The sequence below is a fragment of the Telopea speciosissima genome, chromosome 2, assembly GCF_018873765.1.
Source record: "Telopea speciosissima isolate NSW1024214 ecotype Mountain lineage chromosome 2, Tspe_v1, whole genome shotgun sequence".
Classification (NCBI taxonomy): Eukaryota; Viridiplantae; Streptophyta; class Magnoliopsida; order Proteales; family Proteaceae; genus Telopea; species Telopea speciosissima.
The window spans coordinates 78496741-78516961 of NC_057917.1; the positions used below are offsets into that span (position 1 = coordinate 78496741).

A 20221-nucleotide genomic window follows, 5' to 3' on the forward strand; every position below is an offset into this window, starting at 1 on the left:
TTGCCGGAGCAGCAGGTCCTCCCAAGCTTTTCGTTTCTTGAATTCTTTCGCCACTGGGTATGCAACGGTTAGGTTGGGTTGGTTTGTAGGAACAAATATTTAGGGGTAAAATAGTCTTTTCTAATTAGGTTAGGGTAATACATAAGTGAGGGCAATTAGGTATTTTCATTTATAAAAATAAAACAAAGGGTAAAATAGTCATTTTCAATTAGTTTAGGGCAACAAATAAGTGAGGGTGATCAAGTCTTTTCAGATTAAAGAAAATGAAGCAAAGGGTAAAATGGTCAAAATTTTGGCATCTAACGGTGGTATTTAACGGATTGGACCTATCTGGCATTTGGGGTGTAAAGCAGGGGTGGTATGTGGAATATTGAGGGGTGGTACGTGGAATATTGAGCCGCTTAGGGGGGTACGAGGAATATTGGTTGCATTATGGGGGGGGGGTACGTGTACTTTACCCTATAAATTATGGGCGATTCAAAGAAGAGTTGCACGAATCGTTCGAATTGGCCAATTTGATTTCGATTCCTCAACCAAGGCCGGATCAGCCAGCCAGGAAATGTGTCGATTTCCTCGAGTTTTTAATTGGATATGCAATTGGTCTCTGGTAATACCGATCTGGATTGGTCTGTATCGGTCTATATTAGACGGATTTGCCTGTTTTTTTATAAAAATCAGTTTTGTTTGGTATCATTTTACCTTGTTCCGTACCGGTACATCGATATAAGATCGGTCAGGGATCGGGATCGGCAGGTCCAGCCGATCCGATACCGACTACTAATGAATGGTTTAGGAGGGCAGCATGGCCAAAGACATAAAAGATGCAGATTAAAGACGTTTTTGCCGGTAGGCCGTAGACTTCAAGATCTGGCGAAAAAAAAAGACCCATTTGAACTTAACTAAAACTGCAGTTTCAGCATTGATTCTTATTCTCCAATTTGATCTTCTTTTACATCTGAGCTCATCAATCGTGGGTCTTTGCTTCAGATTCGTTGTGAACTGAAACTCGACTTTTCAGTTCTATGAGAGCCATGGATAAGTCCAGCGCTCTCGAGTACATCAACCAGATGTTCCCCACAGGTTACTCCTCGTACGCCCCCTTAATTTGTCCTTTAGTTTTTGTCATAACTGCTGCTGTTTCTGCTTCTGATTCTTTGAGTAATGGAATCGAATTTTTTTTTTTTTGTGACTTTTAATTTCGATACAGTTTCGTATGTGTAACTGAATTTTTTTAATTAAAACAATCTATAATCAGTTGAGTAAGAAATCGCTGATTTGCATTAATGGGCACTCTGTTGGATCCACTATAAACAATGAAAGAGCATAGAATGCTTCGTTTTCTGCCGGTGGTAAGGGTTATAAGAAGCTAATGGGGGTAGGGGGAACCTGGTAGAGGGACAAATTTGCGCCAAACATATTTTCTTTAAGTTTTAGGGATGAGAGGGAATTTAAGTCGGTTCTATCACTTTACTTTGTTCTTTGATCCGTGTGGGACAAGGTGGAATTTTGATTATTTTCCTAACTGTAAGTGTTAATTAAAATAATTTATAATCGTTAAGTAAGTACTCATTGTTTAGACATTGATGGGCATTCTGTTGGATCCATTCCTGGCAGAGAAGATTGGTAATAATTAAAAAAAAATAAAAATGAGGGCATACAGAGAGTTGGGTTTCCTCGGGCAGAGGATTTGGTGGTGGGGTTGTAAGAAGTTAATGAGGCTATTTAGGGAGAACCTGTTGAAGAACAAACTTGTATCAATATATTTACTTTAGTTTTAGGAATGAGAGGGACATTTTAAGTGGGTTGCATAACTTTTGTTCTTTGATCTGTTAGTGGGAAAAAGTGGAATTTTGATTTTGGAACCTTTTAGGTTTCTAATTAATACAATTAACAAGTATGTTCAAAACTCTATGATTTGTTCACTATGTAAATACGATTATTCTTTTTTTCCAGCTTTCTGTAGTATGGCAATTTTTATTGCTAACTTTTAAAGTTGTCTTGTGGAAGTCTGGATGAAGTTTGGCAAATATGCTTTCTATTCTAGGCTGTCTGGACTAGCTTTTCTTCTTAAATTTCCTGTAGTTTGGCTGATTTTTATCTGAATGCATGTCATGCAATTGACATATTACATGGAGGAAAGTGCATGTACCTCCTTTTTGCTTTACTTCTTCGTTTTGGTCCCCTTGAACTGCGAACTTGTTTGTGCACATATATATGTCATACTGAACATGTATGGGGAGTTTGCACCATTGTCCCATGTGATTGAGGTTTGCCATATAAACTCTGTTATGTCGGTGCATTTGTCAAGGGTTCACTAATATCTTCTAACTTTATCCACTTATACTCTCAAAACTTTCTCACTACTGGCCTTTAAACTTCTTAAGCACATGGATTATTAAGACAACGACCAGGATGACCAATTGACCATAGAAATTCTTAGAACAAATGTCTTCAAATCATTGGAATTTCTTCTACACCATTTCTCTTAGCCCACAAAACATATACCGAAGAACTTAATTTGCACTAGGTCAAAATGAGTCCCCTGCCAATTATACCTTTTGTCAGTGGTTCTAATACTGGTACATGCTGGTGGATATACCTTAAAACAGATGATTTTTAGAAGTACTCATCTTTGAGTAATTAGTCTCCGACCTTCTTGTCCATATTAGTTACATGTGATCACAATAGCACTTTGAAGCGCATCAGCACTTAAGTCACCAATTCTTAGTTTTTGATCCACAACCTATTCAGTCTGCCTTCTAACGGATCATAAAACAAAGAAAATATAAATGATTTATTTTCTATACTTTTTCCTTCTTTGACTTATTTTTAAATATTTTCATTCCAGAATATCCCTTTGTAATTCTATATTTGAATGTATCCCGCCCTTAGTCTCATTATTATATGGGCCGGGACAAACCCGGGTTTTCCTCTGTCTCTCCTGCGGATTCTATACATTTACATTGATGACAAGAGAAATTCCAATATTTTTATATACTAATGAAAAGAGATATTCCAATGCTGCTTCATTTACGAACAAAATTAGCAATTCCAATATGCTTTTATACTAATGAAAAGAGAAACTCCAATGCTGCTACATTTACAAACAACATTAGGTTCAGTATAGACGAAAAGTTAATATTACTTTGAATTGTATAGTCTTCGGCATGGCCTTGGTTCCAGCACACCATAACTGGAGGTTCATTTATCAATTTTATTGATTGGAAACAGGGGAGTTGGCTGATAAAGATGCACATGTTATTAAATAATGGCTGATAATGTACCCTTGAATACTATAGTGCATGGCTAATCTGTGTTCCTTAAATTTATTATTTTTCATTTTGCAATAAATTGACTTTTAGTACTTGATCATAACCAGAGGCATCCTTGTCTGGTGTGGAGCCACTCATGCAAAAGATACACAGTGAGATTCGCCATGTGGACGCGGGAATATTGGCAGCTGTTCGGCAACAGGTCATAGTCCTTCTTTAGTCATCTTTTCAATAGGTTTTCCCCACTCTGGTTCTCAAAATTATTGAGAACTACACTGAATTCGCTTCTTCTACTGTCTCTATTCTGTTATTGCTACTTATAGCTTGATAGCACTACTGTCTTGTGTCTTATAAAACACATTGCAACACATTTCTAAGCAACTGCAGTGACAAATCTGTATGTCAAAAATAAAAAAAATAAAAAATGCAGTGATAGCATCAATGCTTTTGCGGACAAACCATATGATGGGTACTAGAGGCAAAATCACCTGCAGAGAAAAATTGTCTTCCTCTACTGTCTCTATTCTGTTATTGCTACTTATCCTTATAGCTTGATAGCACTACTGTCTTGTGTCTTATAAAGCACATTGCAATTTAACATTTCTAAGCAACTGCAGTGACAAATCTGTAAGTCAAAAAAAATAAAATAAAAATGCAGTGATAGCATCAATGCTTTTGCGGACCAACCATATGATGGGTCCTAGAGGCAAAATCACCTGCAGGGAAAAATTTTCTGTTCCCATTGGTTCCTAACAATGCTATTTATGTTATATTCTCTTCAATGGTCAGAGAAAGAAATGGCAAAAGAAGTCCTGGAAGATGACCCAACGAGCTTATGATCATCAAGTTGTCCTATGTGGACACATCATATAGTAGTCCTGCAACCTTGTTCACCATGTGTATGTCTAATTACTTGAGTTATGAAAAATTCACAATTGAAATGTAAAATCATCCATTTGCATAAATGCACCTCCCAATGCCCCCCTTTCATAGCATGTCATATTTGCTGATTTTTTTTTTCCGCTCTCTCTATTCAAATCTTTTGATGGTTGAAACATTTTTTTCTCAGAGTAATTCTGGAACTAAAGCTAAGGAAGATCTTGCTGCGGCTACAAGTGCTGTTGAGGTGTGCTTTCAAATATGTAATTGGGAGTGAACCATTTTTTTTAATGACCCTTAAATAATTTGTGACTGGGATTTTTCCCATTTTTTAGTTATCAGGATATTTAGTTCCAATGAGGCTGTTGTATTATTCTGTGATTGGACACCATCAGCATCTGAGTCTGTCATATGCTTGGTGGGGCATGATGGTGTTTCTTACATGTGCTTGGAACTCTGTTTTTCTTGCCATACAGGAACTTATGTACAAGATCCGAGAAATAAAAACAAAGGCAGAGCAAAGTGAGACAATGGTTCAGGAAATTTGTCGTGACATTAAAAAGCTGGATTTTGCAAAGAAGCATATAACAACTACAATCACTGCTCTTCATCGTCTTACCATGCTAGGTTAGCTTTTTATTCCTTGTAACTTCCTTGAGTTTTGTGCTTTTGTCACTTTTGCATAAAACTTTCCTTATCTCTGATTCAACTATAAAATTTTGTACCTTGATGTGTATGCCTGGATGAGACTGATTTCTAAACCGGGGGGTGGGGGGACTTTACTAACTATACTGTTAGTCTGTTAACTTGATATCTGAGACAATTCTGCTTCTAGTGGTTCTTTGGAGGTGCATAGATTCAGCTTTGGTGCGATTGGACAAATCGTATGTTGGAGGACTGCTGCTGTTTTTTTAGATTTGTTCTTTTATACTAGTAAATGGAATGGCTGTTTCGCTATCTTTTATTTTCTGTATTCATTTTTTTTTATTAATGGATGATTTTTCATTTCCTGCCAAAACATAGTACTGAAAATGGATGTCTATCCTTTTTATATTTTTATTGATAAAACTATTTCTTTACATTTGCAGTCTCAGCCGTTGAGCAGCTTCAGGTAATGGCTTCAAAACGACAATATAAGGAGGCTGCTGCGCAGTTGGAGGTACAACAAAGTATTAGTACAGTTTTTATACAATAAAGTTTTAGTAAATTTTACTGTTAAGTTTCTGGTTACACCCAACCCTTTCCTTCTTCCCTTCCTCCCTCACTTTTGGGCAAAGGTTTATGTATTTTAAGGTAACATATTTAGGCAGCTCAAAAGCCTTTTCTTCAGATCTACCTATCAATAGTCCCTTGTCTAGGGTATTTTTAAATTTTCAGTACTAAATTAAAAAACTCTGATAATCATAAGTTGAAAGTTAGGATGTCAAATATGTAGTTTTGGATACTCTATCAGAAATAGAATCCATCAGCAGACAATCAACAAACTAAACGGTAATATTTTGAAAAACGGACTGGAACCTAGATCATTTGGTCCTGAATTTTGACTGTCTGACCTTGGCCATCATATGTCATGCAATTATTAGATGAGAAAAGTAATTAAACAATGGGCATGTACAAGACTGTTCATTCAAAAATAGTCAGAAACATTTGACTGTCAGATTGGATGGTATGCTAGCCAAGGCAATACCATGAATTGTTAGGCAGGTGATCGTTATGTCCCAGTGATCAATGGTACTGTAATCATAGTTGTCATGGCACCAAGGCGAGCCCAGGCAATGGCATGGCATGGCACCCAGTGTATTAAAATTATTAATATGTTCTTAAAGTTATGAACTTATAATTGTAACAAATGAATTCCAATGAGGTGGTCTTCTTCTTCCTCTTTGATGTCAACGGTGGTAGTTGCAGCGTCATTTAGAGGTTTTCGTACTTTCCTCTTCCTCCTTCCAGTAGATGCGGGAATGATGATTCCAGTGGCAATGGCCGTTACACTTCTGGCAATAGATCTTGATGCAGTATCAAGCCTGAAGAAGATCCCTCATGCTGTTTTGGTCCACATCAGAACTAGACCCAAACCGTAGGGCCCAGAACCAAGCCTAGCCATGGTGTATGCTGGCCAGGGTCAACCCCTGCATTTCCCTTGATTGTGGGGCCCATGTGGTCCAATCCTTGAAGCTTCCAGAATTTTAGAGTCTCTAGTTATGTGTGTTTTCTTTTCTTCCGGTACTTGTCTTTTCATAGTCCCAGATGTATTAATGTAACTTTTTAAATTCCTCGACTAGGAGTTTAAGAGTTAAAGCCTAAGTCTTTAATACTTTATTGGTATTAGTTTCTAGGTGAGTTATTAGTCTAGGGAGTCGCAATAGTTGTGTGCTAAGAATTAATTTTCTTGTTTTTAGTTTCTGAGCCTTTATTTAATGCAAGGGTCGACCTCGAACCAGGGAGAAACCAGTGAGAGATTGATTGCAGCCAGGATCAACACGATAAGGATCTCTTAATGGTGTGCAACAACAACAAATCTCACCCTGGTTGGGAGGAAGGGTGCTGAGATTAGGATCTTCAAAACAGCTGCAGAGACTAAGTGCCCGCTTGATAACCTTACGAGAAACAATTTCTGGTGTTTTTCCATTTTGAGAAATGGAAAAATACCCAAAAACCGCTTGATAACGTAGTGTTTTTTGTGACTGTTTTTGGAAACAAAAATCAAAATTTATGCTCCCTAGAAGGCTTTTGACAGAACATGTCCAACATGTTCTGTCGTTTCTCAGCACAAAATTGCCAAGTTGTTCCCGATAAAATTGAAATCCATACCTAAACACTTACCCAACTCTCACAGGGTCGTCCTCTTCATAGGGTCTGAGAAGAAAACCCTAACGGCGGCAAGCTTTGTAGATCGATCGACAACCTCAGGTACCCTCTATCTCTCCTGACTTTCTCTCTCGCTGTCTCTGATTTTCTCTCTCGCTCTCTCGCTCTCTCTCTGTCTTTCTCTCTCGCTCTCTCAGTGAGTCTCTGTCTTTCTCTCTCCCTATGATTTTTGCAAAAACCTTTAAAATCCAAGGCTTCCCGCCACAATCATCACAAAATCAAGTCCCCCACCGCCATCGCAGTCCCCTGAATCACCTCCTGTCGTTCCCGGAGGTAACTCTTCATCGAAGATATGGGTCTTTGTTGGCATTGGAATTGCAGCTGGTTTAGCTCTTTTGGCCCTCTCCGGTTGTCTGGTTTGGTTCCTGTGTCGCCGGACTTGGCGACCCATGCCAATTCCAGAAGAGGGTATGTAATAAGCTTGGTGGATCGGCTGATTACTCTGCCATACCTGAAAATAGATCTGGGTCCGTCACCCCCCAAGGGGCTCGCTATGTAATCGAATCATTGACCTTGTACAACTTCGAAGAGTTGCAGAGCGCTACTGGGTCCTTCAGTGAAGGTCATAGGATCAAGGGATTTATTTATCGCGGCAAGATTAATGGCGATGATGCTGCTATAAAGAGGATGAAAGGGGATGTCTCAAACGAGATGAATATTCTAAAACAAATCAACCATTCCAATGTGATCAGACCATCTGGTTTCTGTTTACACCAAGGGAGCACCTATCTCGTTTATGAGTTTGCAGAGAAGGGTTCTCTAAGCGATTGGCTTCACGAGAAGGAGTATCAGAGTACTTGCCCTCTTGGGTGGACGCAGAGAGTTCAGATTGCTTACGATGTGGCAGATGGGCTTAATTACCTTCATAACTACACGAATCCTCCCTACATTCACAAGGATTTGAAGAGCAGTAACATTCTCTTGGATGGGAATTTCAGAGCCAAGATTACAAATTTCGGGTTAGCGAGAACCTTGGAGGAGGAGAATCAAGAAGAAGGTTTCCAGTTGACAAGGCACGTAGTGGGTACACAGGGTTATTTGGCCCCTGAATATATAGAAAATGGCGTAGTTACTCCTAAACTAGATGTTTTTGTATTTGGAGTGGTGATGTTGGAGCTCTTGTCTGGAAGGGAAGCTGCAACTGCCTTCGATGATGAAAAGAAAACAGAAAGCTTATTGTCTGAAAGTATACATCAGGTCTTGAAAGGAGAGAATGTGAGAGAGAAGCTAAGGGGATTCATGGATCCTTCTTTGAGAGTTTGAGGAACAAGTATCCCCTGGATTTGGCCTTCTCCATGGCCCAGCTTGCAGAGAATTGTGTGGCATACGATCTGAATTCTCGTCCAGCCATCCCTGATGTCTTTTTGTCTCTGTCCAAGATTCTCTCGTCTTCCTTAGATTGGGATCCTTCAGATAACAACCTTCAGAACTCTGGGTCTTTTAGCCATGGTAGATAGATAAGGAAGCTCTCTCTCTTTACTGCCAAATGAGAGCTAGATATGGGAGTTCAGTTCTGTAATAATTATGTATTTGAAGCTTGTGGGATGCTCTCCTCCAGAAGAGCTTGAAATCTCCAAGTATCTCACTCCATACATTTTAAAATATCTGAATCTATATAATGTTCTAAATAGGCAGTAAGTAAGAACCACAATTCTAATTCCTCACTTCTCAACTCATCTGGCTGGATTGTAATTTGTAATATATGTCTTCTTTTATAATTTATTGAACCATTCTATTATGCTCATCAAGCAACACATTTGATCATTTAGTAGGGAGATTGAGGGGATCGATGACAGTGTTTTATATCAATGGACAATCAATTCCTCATTATTGGAGCTCTCCTTGTATCTTTACATATTCTAACAGAAGCAAACAAATATAAGGTGAACCTTCCACATGACCCTTCCACATGAGTAGACTACTCAGTATGAAATTATGAATAGAAGACTGAACAAATCAGCCATACAAACCTGTGATGGAATATCTTCCATTCTCATTAGCTACACAGCCAAGCCAGCCCACCACAGAGGCCACAAGGGGAAGCATGATTTGGATTCCCTACCCATATGATGAAAGACATTTCGCAGCGGCTGGGTCTTTTTGTTTTTGGTTGAAAATGATAATTTATTTCGGCAGCAAGGGGGGGGGGGGTGTGTAACTAGGCTTCTAAGTCCATGGTTAGGAGCCTTAGTACCCACTGAGTTAGCTTGAGACAGGTTCATTAATTAGGAAAATCTATTGTACTGGATCAGGTTATATCTTAAGTATATCTTAAGCTACTGTTGTGGCTCTATTAGAACTCTATTAGTGTTAAAACCCTGTTTTCATAGCTGATTCAATAATGGCTGGTTAGGAGTACAGAAGCTAAATCCATGGTTTATTTTATTATTCATTTGTCAGCTCAGACCATTTGTCTAAAGTACATTATTCAAGACAAATATTATTAAAATTGGTCACATTACATGTTCCCAGAAACAGATTTTATCAAGCACCAATGGTGTTCCAATTGTCTTCTGGAAACGTTTCCAGAACAGGTTTACCAAGCGGGTCAAAAATGGTTTCTCAACACACAAAATGAAAAAACTGTTCTGCTGTTTCTCAGCACATAACCAGAACAGAAACACCCGTACGGTTATCAAGCGGGCACTAAGAAACTGATGCAGCCGCAGGTGTGAGAAGTGGTCTTCTTTCCCTCTGAACAACAACAGCAGATTCAGTTGATGTTTAGGATGCTTTCTAGGTCGTCGCAGATGTAGAAGCAGCACTTGGTTGCAGTCTCACAACAGCAGGAACAGTAAGGAACGAGTAAGAGAAGAAGGAGAAGACAGAAGAAAGGGGGTAGGGGGAATGGCTCTCTCACCCACAGCCATCCCAACTGTTGAAACAAGGAGGTTCTCCCATAATTCGATGGCAAGCTTGGCCAGCAATTTTTTCTATTCTCAAAATTCTGTTTCTATTAGAAGAGGGGCTGCCTATTTAATGAAGTAGGCTAGCTTACAAAATTAGAAACTTAAAAATAGAAAGTAATGAAAAAGGAAACTACTAGAAGCCTCTTACAAGAGAATGTTGAGGCTTGTATACCAAGTTATCTAAGACTTGACTAAGTAAGACTTAACTAATTAAACTGAAATAAAGTTAGAAAGTAAGCAAAAATAGAAAATTAAGTAAATAATAACTAATTAAATCAGCAACAAAATCTTCCTTCTCTAGGGAAAAAACCAGTGTGATGTAAGTGGGTGTTTGTGGTCAAACAAAAGGTTGATGGGACTGTGGATCGATATAAGGCACGTCTGGTTGCAAAAGGCTTCACTCAGACATATGGGATTGACTACCAGCAGACCTTTGCTCCTGTTGCAAAGTTAAATACAGTTCGGGTTTTGCTCTCTTGTGCAGTCAATCTGGGATGGGATCTACAACAGCTGGATGTGAAGAATGCCTTCCTAAATGGAGAACTTGGTGAGGAGGTGTGCATGGATATTCCACCAGGGCTTTCTTGTGACAGTAATCAAGGTAAAGTGTGCAAATTGAAGCGAGCACTTTATGGGCTGAAGCAGTCACCTCGAGCATGGTTTGGCCGATTTCACAAGGCCATGATTTCTGTGGGCTATAAGCAGAGTAATGCTGATTACACTCTCTTTATAAAGAGGGCTGGTGGAAAACTCACTGTTCTTATAGTCTATGTGGATGACATTGTGGTTACTGGCAACTATGGTAATGAGATCAACCGGTTAAGAAGTTTCTTGGGCAGGAGTTTGAGATTAAAGATCTATGGAAGCTACGGTACTTTCTTGGGATTGAGGTTGCCAGATCTTCTAAAGGCATCTTTCTCTCCCAAAGGAAGTATGTCTTAGACTTGTTGGCTAAAATTGGTTTGTTAGGGTGTCACCCTTTAGATACTCCTATGGAGGCTACTGTCCATCTCAAAGAAAAGGAGGGTAAACCTGTTGATAATGGCCGGTACCATAGTTGTCACGGCGTCATGGCGATCCAAGTCGGTGGAGGGGTGTCACGTCGATATATCGACATGTCGCCCGCCATGGCGTTGCCATGGCGAGCATGTCAACTATGTTTTATTTTTTATTTTCTATATTTTTAATGTCATTTAGTATGCTATAATATATGTCCTATAGCATAAAAAATCTACATGAAAGTGTACTACTAATATACTAAAATGCAAGGCAAGAAGTCCCAAGGTCTGCGACTGTAAGCAAGCTAGTTGCAAGGCAAGAAAAAGAAAAAAAACCGAGAGGACTATGGTTACAGCACTGACTGGAATAAATCCCTCCCCCCTCTGTCTCTCGACTATGTCCCTGTCTCTGTGATTGTACAAGCAAAGAAGAAAAAAGAAAAAAAAAAAAACCGAGAGGACTATGGTTACAGCACTGACTGGAATAAATCCCTCCCCCCTCTGTCTCTCGACTATGTCCCTGTCTCTGTGACTGACAAGCAAAGAAAAAAAAAAAAAAAAAAAAAAACCGAGAGGAGTCGAGGACTACTAATGAAATAAATCCCCCTCTGTCTCTCGATTCTCTCCCTGTCTCTGTGTGTGTAAATGTGGCTGTGCAAGGCAAGAGAAAAAATAAAATAAAAAACGATACTACTGGATGTAATCACTACCGGAGGCTGGGAGAAGAACTGAAGAAGAAGAAGAGGTGCTCTGGGAGGAGGAAGCACAAGAAGAGAAAAAAAAAAAAAACGATACTACTGGCGTAATCACTACCGGAGGTGGAGGAGAAGAACTGAAGAAGAAGAAGAAGAAGAGGTCTGCCTGGGAGGAGGAAGAAGATCCAAATTAAAAAAAAATAATAAAAATTTACTTACTTGGAGAGTTGGAGTCCTAGAGATTGCCGGAGAAGTTCGAACTTCAAACTTGTTCGAAGGCTGCCGAGACTCGAGAGTTGCAGGAAGCGAGGAAGTTACCGTTGCCGGAGTCACGATCCCTCTCCTCTCGATTTTCCCTTTTGCGATTTCTATTTCCCCCCATTAGGGTATAAGTTATTATGTTTAATATTTTTAAGTTTTATGATAATGTGTATTGCAGGTGTAACTTTTCAAGTTACACCTCCAATACACATTAACGAAAAAGCATCTAAGTTATTAAATCGTTTTAAATATATATATATATAAACCTGACTTTTATACATTAAATGTTCAAATATCGGTCGACATACCCATATATTGTGGTATGGCGTCCATGGCGACGCCATGGAAGCCATATCGCTCGATATATATACATATATCATGGCGGACCTCGATATGCCCTTTCCCCGAGCGCCAGGACGCCATGGCAACGCCATGACAACTATGACCTGTACCAAAGACTAGTGGGGAAGCTGGTTTATCTCTTACACACACGTCCAGACATTGCTGTTGCTGTGAGTACTGTGAGTCAGTTCATGCATGTCCCCTATTCTTCTCATATGGAGGCTGTTCTTCGGATTCTTCACTACTTGAAGTCAGCTCCTACAAAGGCATTCTTCTGTCTCCTAATGGTCACCTACGGATAGAGGCATATACCGATGCTGACTGGGCTGGTTCTACAGATCAGAAGTCTATCTCTGGGTATTGTTTTTTTGTAGGAGGCAATCTTGTTACTTGGCGTAGCAAGAAGCAGAATGTGGTGGCTCGTTTTAGTGCTAAAGCAGAGTTTCGTGCTATGGCATAGGGCATTTGTGAGTTACTTTGGCTGAAAGGCTTGCTACAAGACCTGGGTGTTCTTGTTCATCTTCCTATGATGTTGTATTGTGACAACAAAGCTGCAATCAGCATTGCACACAACCCGGTACAACATGATCGCACCAAGCATGTTGAAGTGGACATGCATTTCATTAAGGAGAAGTTGGAAGAAGGGTTGATTTGTGTTCCCTTTGTGAAGTCTACTGATCAGGTTGCTGATATTTTCACCAAGGGATTGTCTGGGAAGTTGTTCCATCCTAATCTAGTCAAGTTGGGCATGATTGACATATTTGTTCCAACTTGAGGGGGAGTGTTGAATTATGTACACCAGAATACCGTGGGGGTATTCTGGTCATTTTACAGTTGTATTTGTTTACTTCTTTGTACCTCCTAGTTAAGTCGGCTGTACTAGGGGTATTTTTGGTCATTAATATGTAATTCTCATATTATAAATACAATGCTTGTTTTCTCATATTGATCATTCAAGCAATTACTCTCTAATTCAGGTCTGCTAACAGAAATATCTAGAGTGAATGCTACCACCCTTTGGAAAGGAATTATGACTTGCAATGAGAGCTTTAAATAAAACATTAGATTAATGTTAGGAATGGTGCCTTTACTTTGTTTTGGTTTGATAAATGGCTAGAAATCCCATTCTCGGAGGCAATCACTGAAATATATCATGTAGCCATGGAGAATCATGCAAAATTAGTAAATTGTATTCAAGAATGGAACAGAATTTTGAGCCTATACTTGATTCCCCAAGTCCCCATCCCCCCCCCCCCCCCCCCAAAAAAAAAAAAAAAAAAAAATGAAGCCAATCCTTAAGAAGGAATGTAAATGGTTGAGCTACAACAAATTGTTCGGCTACTACACACATTAGAGCGAATGAGAATGTCAGGAGGTGGATGCTGTGCTATCCTCTGGCAATTTCATGATGAAATCCCAATTTGCTGTTTTGGCTGTGGTAGAATCTCCATCTTTCCTGTAGACAAAGAGTTCCAACCGAAGTTCAGTTTTTGGTCTGCGCCACATGTAATGACTCTACCCAACAATAAATCATCTGATTCCTGTAGGGTGCTGTATTCCCAATTTTCTTTATTATGCTAAAGGGCTTAAAAAGATGTTCCCCATCTTTCATTTCGGTGCCAGTTCTCATTTGAAATTTGGGTGCTATAATTGAAGAGATTGGATTCTGCTGGACTATGACAAAGTGACAAATAATACGGGGAACCTGCTAGGGGCTTCGAATGGGCAGAAAGTCCGAAGTGAAAGAATTAAATTACCAGTACTTCTGCTGGGAGCTACTTTTTTACAATACAGTATGAGAGGAAGAACAAGCCATCTTGTAATTCCTGAAAACCAGCACATAGAGCTGATCATAGGTTAAAGAGAAAACAAGCAGTTCAGGATATGGGTATATCTGAAACTAGAAGAGAATGATCATCTCTCTTTGATGACTGATCCTTGGTTCCTTTTTGTATAGGCTGTCTCTGGACCTTTTCATAATATACCAGCCTTCCTTTTTTTGATAAAATTTTGGCTTATTAGTAAAAAAAAAAAATAGTTTGTAGGGTCAAGTAGTATGACAGCCAATCTATAATTCTTTTTCTATGTAACTAACAAAATAAAATTTTCAAAAAGAAAGAGAAGGGTACGCCACATAGTATAGTAATATACAACAACATCTATAAATCCTAGAATCTAGATTAGGTCAGAAAATGACCTTCTCTGATGCTTCTTCCTTTGTTTTTTGTTTAGTGTTAGTTATCTTCTTATTAAGTATCAAATAATTTTCAAAGGTATATAAGTTTTGGATGTTGTCGTGATTTACCTAAAATTCTTTGTGTTCCAGGCTGTAAATCAATTATGCAGTCATTTTGAAGCATACAGGGATGTTCCAAAGATTACTGAACTTAGAGAAAAATTCAAGAATATCAAACAAATACTCAAGTCTCATGTATTTTCTGATTTCTCAAGGTACGTCATTTTAAAAATCTTACGTACGTTCTCTCACGTCATCTTTGGGCTCCTATTTGCAAAACATTCTATTCATGTGAATAAACTAGTTTATATGCACTTGATTCTCTTCTTCTGTTTATGTATATTGTAATTTATTCATTAGACTAGGTTAAATTCTATCACATGTGCACTAATGGAATCATATCAAAACGTAATTTTGGGATATACTCTATATTTTCTTATTAGAAAAAGTTATCCCCTCCATGCTCTAAAGACATTGAAAAAGATGAAGAAATCAAGTAAAAGAGAAAGTCTCAAATGGAGAAGAGGTCCAATAGATTCCTTTTGTTGTGCTTGTCACGGCTTGTTTCATCTCGTCTGTCCTTTTTTTCCCCTTAAGATACTGCATATATATCTGAGTCAGCATATTAGTTACCTGTTAAAGCTTGAGAGGGAGGGAAGATTGTCTCATTGGGGGAAAAAAAAGAAAGAAGTTTTGAAGAGACTTAGGTTCTGTTTTTTAGATCTGAACTCTGAATGCAAAGAGAAACAAAATCAAAACTTTTTATTTTGAGAATAAATCTGTGTTCAGATGTAATTCAAGTTTTGTTGGTCCCATGTTCTTTCTATCACATTTTCTGCAGAAATACAGCTCAACATTTTTCAGCTGTTTTTTTTAATGTTGTGGGACCCACATGATTCAGGGACTACTTTACATGAGCTTTATTTCCATCTAAACACCCTATTGGAAATTTTATTTTATATTCTCTTTTCCATTTCACTTTCACTTTACCTATGCAAATTAGTTTATTTTTGCTTCACTTCATTTCTAGCCAAATGGAGCCTTCGCCTTTTGTAACTGGTGAAATCTCCGAACTGTCCTAATATGCAAGAAAACTAAAGAAGAGTGTAGATTTATACAGGTTTAACATCTCTAAGACCTCTGCCAAGAATTTTGAACTCAGGATTCAGGATTGGATCAGATTCCGTTGATACTGATAGTGATCTGGTCTGAATCAGCTGCTCCAAGCAGATCCTGGCTGATACATGAAGGGAACAGTTGAGGGCAGTCTAAGTTCTTTATGATATTGGTATCATATTGGTGGGTTGGCCATTCTCACTGATTTATTTGGTAGTGATCCTTGAAGCTTTGATGCAATGCTAAGGTTGCTCCATTGTGACCAAGTGGTCGGGTTCGAGTCTGGAAATAGCCTCTCTGCGAAAGCAGGGGTAAGGCTGTGTACATTATGACCCTCCCCAGACCCCGCAGTGGCGGGAGCCTCGTGCACTGGGTACGCCCTTTCTTTTTTTACTTGAAGCTTTGATCTCTGCTTCAGTGATGAGGCTTGAGAGGATATCTATGGTTTGCTAAGAGGAAACATTATATGCTAGAAGAGTGATGATTTGGTGCCAAATCTGGTGATGCATTCTCTATACAAATCTACCGATGGATTTTCTCAAGCAATTTCTTAGCTTCATCAACTTAAGGAACACCAAATGTTGTAATTAACATCATGTTGAGTGTCACTGATCACCTGGGGTTGGAGAGGGGGAAGGGGAATAAACAGAAGCCATACAAGAGCCCTTTTTCAATTAAAGAAAGCAATAGCTTATCCTTGGTTGAAAATTGTAAATTTATTCTTTTGGCAGCTTAGGTACAGGGAAAGAGACAGAAGAAACGAATTTGCTGCAGCAGTTATCAGATGCTTGTTTAGTTGTTGATGCTTTGGAGCCATCTGTGCGGGAAGAATTGGTAAAAATCTTTTGCAACAGGGAACTAACTTCATATCGGCAGATTTTTGAAGGAGCAGGTTTGTTCAATTAATGATTTTGGTTGCATTTTAGTTCATGGACTATCATGATCTTGGTACTCAGCTTCTGTCATACTAATGTTGGAAGTTGATATTTAAACATTCTGTCAGAGCTTGCAAAATTGGATAAATCTGAACGTAGATATGCATGGATCAAGCGCCGTCTTCGTACGAATGAGGAGATCTGGAAGATCTTTCCTTCTTCATGGCAGGTTGCATATTTGCTCTGTATTCAATTCTGTAAATTGACAAGGTTTGGCATCTCTATCCTTATATTTTCTTGTTGAGCTTTTCTGTTGCACTTTTTCCCTTTTTTGTTTAATTCTGTAGAAGGCATTCCAATTCTTTTGGTATCATTTCTTTATTTTTTTATATCTACCAAAACGACATCATTTCCTTATCTTTTAATATGTAACAAACAATGGACGGTATGATTAACTCAAGTAATAATTGTGTCCTTAATTTCAAAGATTACAATTTCCTTCCAAATCTGAATTTAATTTGAAAAACAATCTTTGGCATTCATTGTACATTTGAATTCAATGAGCTCTATGAGTTGCTCACGTCTTTTGTTCTTTGTTGCAGGGCACAACTTGAGGAAATCCTTGATACCCTCAAAGAAAAGCCAGATGTTGGGACGTTGCTGATGGTATGTTTTGAAACTTTGGACTAAATGAGTTGTAGAATATTTTGTGATATGGGAAAAACTTTCCCACGATGCCAGAATACTATTCTCTCCTGCTATGACCATGTGGACCTCATGTGGATGATTCTGTTATCCGCATCGTCATTGGTGTGCGTGGGTTCCCCCTCCCCTGCATATGTGTTGTGGAGTACCCTCTCTCTCTTGTGATATTATCTCTATATTTCTAGTTTTGGATATCCCTGTAAAGGCACAAAAGAGAAAGACGAAATGATTTTTTTTTTAAATTTGTGGGTTAGACGAAATAATTATGGGCTCCCACTTCTAATATCTAGGGCAGGAATGTGGTGCCATATGTAGAAACATTTCATTAAGATTTTGTGTGTTCTGTGTTGAAAGTAATTTGGCATTACCCAACCAAGGGTCTGAGATTAGTGGGTTTTGGGTTTTTGGGTTCTAACACATATCTGATTGATCTTCACAGCATAGTTCTGCCCTAGTCATTGTCTTGGAGATATTGGCCCTACATAAATTGTTGCCTTATGTGATATGATATCTGGAATAGAAGGAACAGAAAGCTTTTTTGATAGATAAGTATCAGCTTGAGCTTTTATGTTTATTGGAAATCTTATTTGAGATGTATAACAAGGAATAGAGGCCTGATGGTGATGCAGCCAGCCAACCCAGATTCCAGATTAAGAATCAAAGATCAGATTGGCTGCTCCATAGGCCCAGAGTTGATTTATTTCCTGACAAACCTAGATTAAAATTCTTCCTGGTTTTGCCTGTGATGGGGAAAAGAAAGAGAGAATAAAGAAGAGAAGAAAGTGAGGAAGTAGGAGGGAAGAAATCAGATCGATGGAAGGAGGAGATAGATAGATAGAGAGACCTTCAGACATTTTTCAAATAAAATATTCCTATTCAAAAACTGCACAATCTATGGGGTGGGGGTCACATCCCTTCTCTAAAAAAAGCAGAAAAATAATAGTTTTACTTAACTTATATTTCCTAAACCTGTCATGAAATTGATTAATTTAACTAAGAACTTAACAAGAATAAACTCTAGTTAACTACTAAATCAGAGCTCTAGATCCAAACGTAGACTCTGTATGTGTGTGTGTGTTTGTTTCTTGCTTTTGTTCTCTCATCTTGTCTTTTCATTTGTAGTCACTTCTCTTTTATCTCCTTCGCTTTATCTCTATTAGGGATCTGATCTTCAGATCTCAGCCCTTCTTTTGTGTCTCTGTGCAGCAACTTAATGTCATGTATCATCTCCCTCTCTAATGATGGTCAATAGAATGGGATATTTATCTGCTGGAACTGTGGTCCGATACATAATGTATCTAGGCTGGGGTTGATTTAGTCATTGTTGTAATCTGTTGGCGATTATGTTTATGGTCTGCTAATTAATTCTCTAAGGATTTGATATAAGTTTTTGTGATCTATCAATGGCATTGGTTGCCCCTTGCAGTTGTTAATGGTCTACTGATCTACTGTGATTGTATGGAATTGCCATGTGCGTGAAGCATATATTCGTATGATGTGCTGTTTTCTTTTTCTGTGTGGCTGGGAAGGATTGTGAATGTAACACCTGCTATTGCTATCATATTACTTACTGTGGTTCATTTACTGGTGTGGCCATCGCGATGTTCTGTGTGACGAGTGCAATTGTGTTCAGGTGCTGTTATTGTGCTTAATGACAACTAGTGATATGTGCTTAGGTTTAGTTCTCTGTGTCTTCCTAATCATTGGGAAGTAATTTCTTGATTGGTTTGTGCAAGTGTGACTATCAGTTGTGCTGTTGAGTACTGCTGATTGCTTTGTGGTACTTGTTTGGTTGGAGATGGCCAGCTCTAGTGATCCCAAGTCTTCTATTAAATCTGTGACTGATTCAGTCAATGTTCAGTTTGTCCCTGAAGCTACATGGGTCAGATTTTCTTCTCTGGCCCCAAGTAGTAACATGTAATTGTTGCTCAAGAAAATTGAGTATTCTCACTGGAATCCACCAAACAAAGATGCAAAAAGCTATAATAAATAGTTGGAAGATGTATATCCTAACACTAGCAGACATATATAGTGATGCTGGAACATCAAACATGAAATCCATGCCGTGGTGAGTCTGGTGACCACATAAACAAGGAGGAGGTGTTCTACTTTCTAAGTAAATCCAGTGCCAGCAATTCCCATGCGAAGCATTGTGTCTGAAGCTAAGGATGGGGGCTTAATCCAGATATGGGTTAGACTTGAGATTGCTTGGGATCAGCTTGTCTTTTAATTCTGTCTAATTTTAATGGTGGATTATGGAGGGGCTTTATTTTATAGGTAGAATCTATTTTACAGCTAGAGAAGGGTTTATTTTTATAATTCAATTAATTTTTCAAGTAGAGTGGGCTTTCCAGTTGAGAGGTCCATTGATTCAAGCCCCCATAGTCATAGTATATCTTTGAGGCTGAAAGCATTTTTATATCTTTCTTATTTTAGGTGGGTTATTTAAGTCATGAAAGGTTGTAATTAATGTCTGGATTGCTTGTCTGCATAGTTTCAATGGTGCCAAGGTGAGCCAAGGTACTGTCCAGTAGCCTTGTCGCTTAGGCACCTAAGCAAGTTGCCTAGGCAAGGCCTTATTGGCTAAGGCATTTATAAAACAGGGTTTACTTTAGGATCTTTGGGAATCTTGATCTGCGCAACAATTTGAAACCTTGCCAACATACATCTTATATCTTTGAGAGTTTAGGCTTGACTACTTGACTACTGTAGTACTTTTATAGGATTTCTTTCAAACCCTTGAATTAATCTCAATGAAAGCCTGTGTCAGTCAATTTTACTCTTCCCAGAAACCCTGTTGGTTGAATTGTTCAGCCTATGGATTGAACTTTTTCTTTAAACGTATCATGCTTCATTATGTTTTTCTAGACGTCTAGAATCACCTTAAAAGTTATGTTGACTGTCACTATGGAGATCGCTTGCCATTTATACAATATACAAGGATTGCATGATTTAGCAATTCTGAATAAAGTGATTAGTTTTGTTAGATTTTTTTTATGCTCTTTGTGGGCCTTCATTTGTAGGATTTTCTAACATCCTACATCAAACACACTCATAAATGAATT

The 20221-nt window shown here is 38.5% G+C and overlaps 1 protein-coding gene across 1 annotated transcript in view; it reads left to right on the forward strand.

The window, feature by feature from the left end:
- The first annotated feature begins 843 nt into the window (after positions 1-843).
- Positions 844-20221, forward strand: part of LOC122651541 (vacuolar protein sorting-associated protein 53 A) — a 39649-nt gene continuing 20271 nt past the window's right edge. The window contains exons 1-9 of the mRNA XM_043844957.1: positions 844-1080; positions 3380-3474; positions 4342-4398; positions 4628-4778; positions 5240-5310; positions 14551-14675; positions 16308-16468; positions 16580-16721; positions 17054-17117. Of these exons, the coding sequence (XP_043700892.1) occupies positions 1023-1080; positions 3380-3474; positions 4342-4398; positions 4628-4778; positions 5240-5310; positions 14551-14675; positions 16308-16468; positions 16580-16721; positions 17054-17117 (924 nt within the window). The 5' untranslated portion in view covers positions 844-1022. The remainder of the gene's footprint in view (positions 1081-3379; positions 3475-4341; positions 4399-4627; positions 4779-5239; positions 5311-14550; positions 14676-16307; positions 16469-16579; positions 16722-17053; positions 17118-20221) is intronic.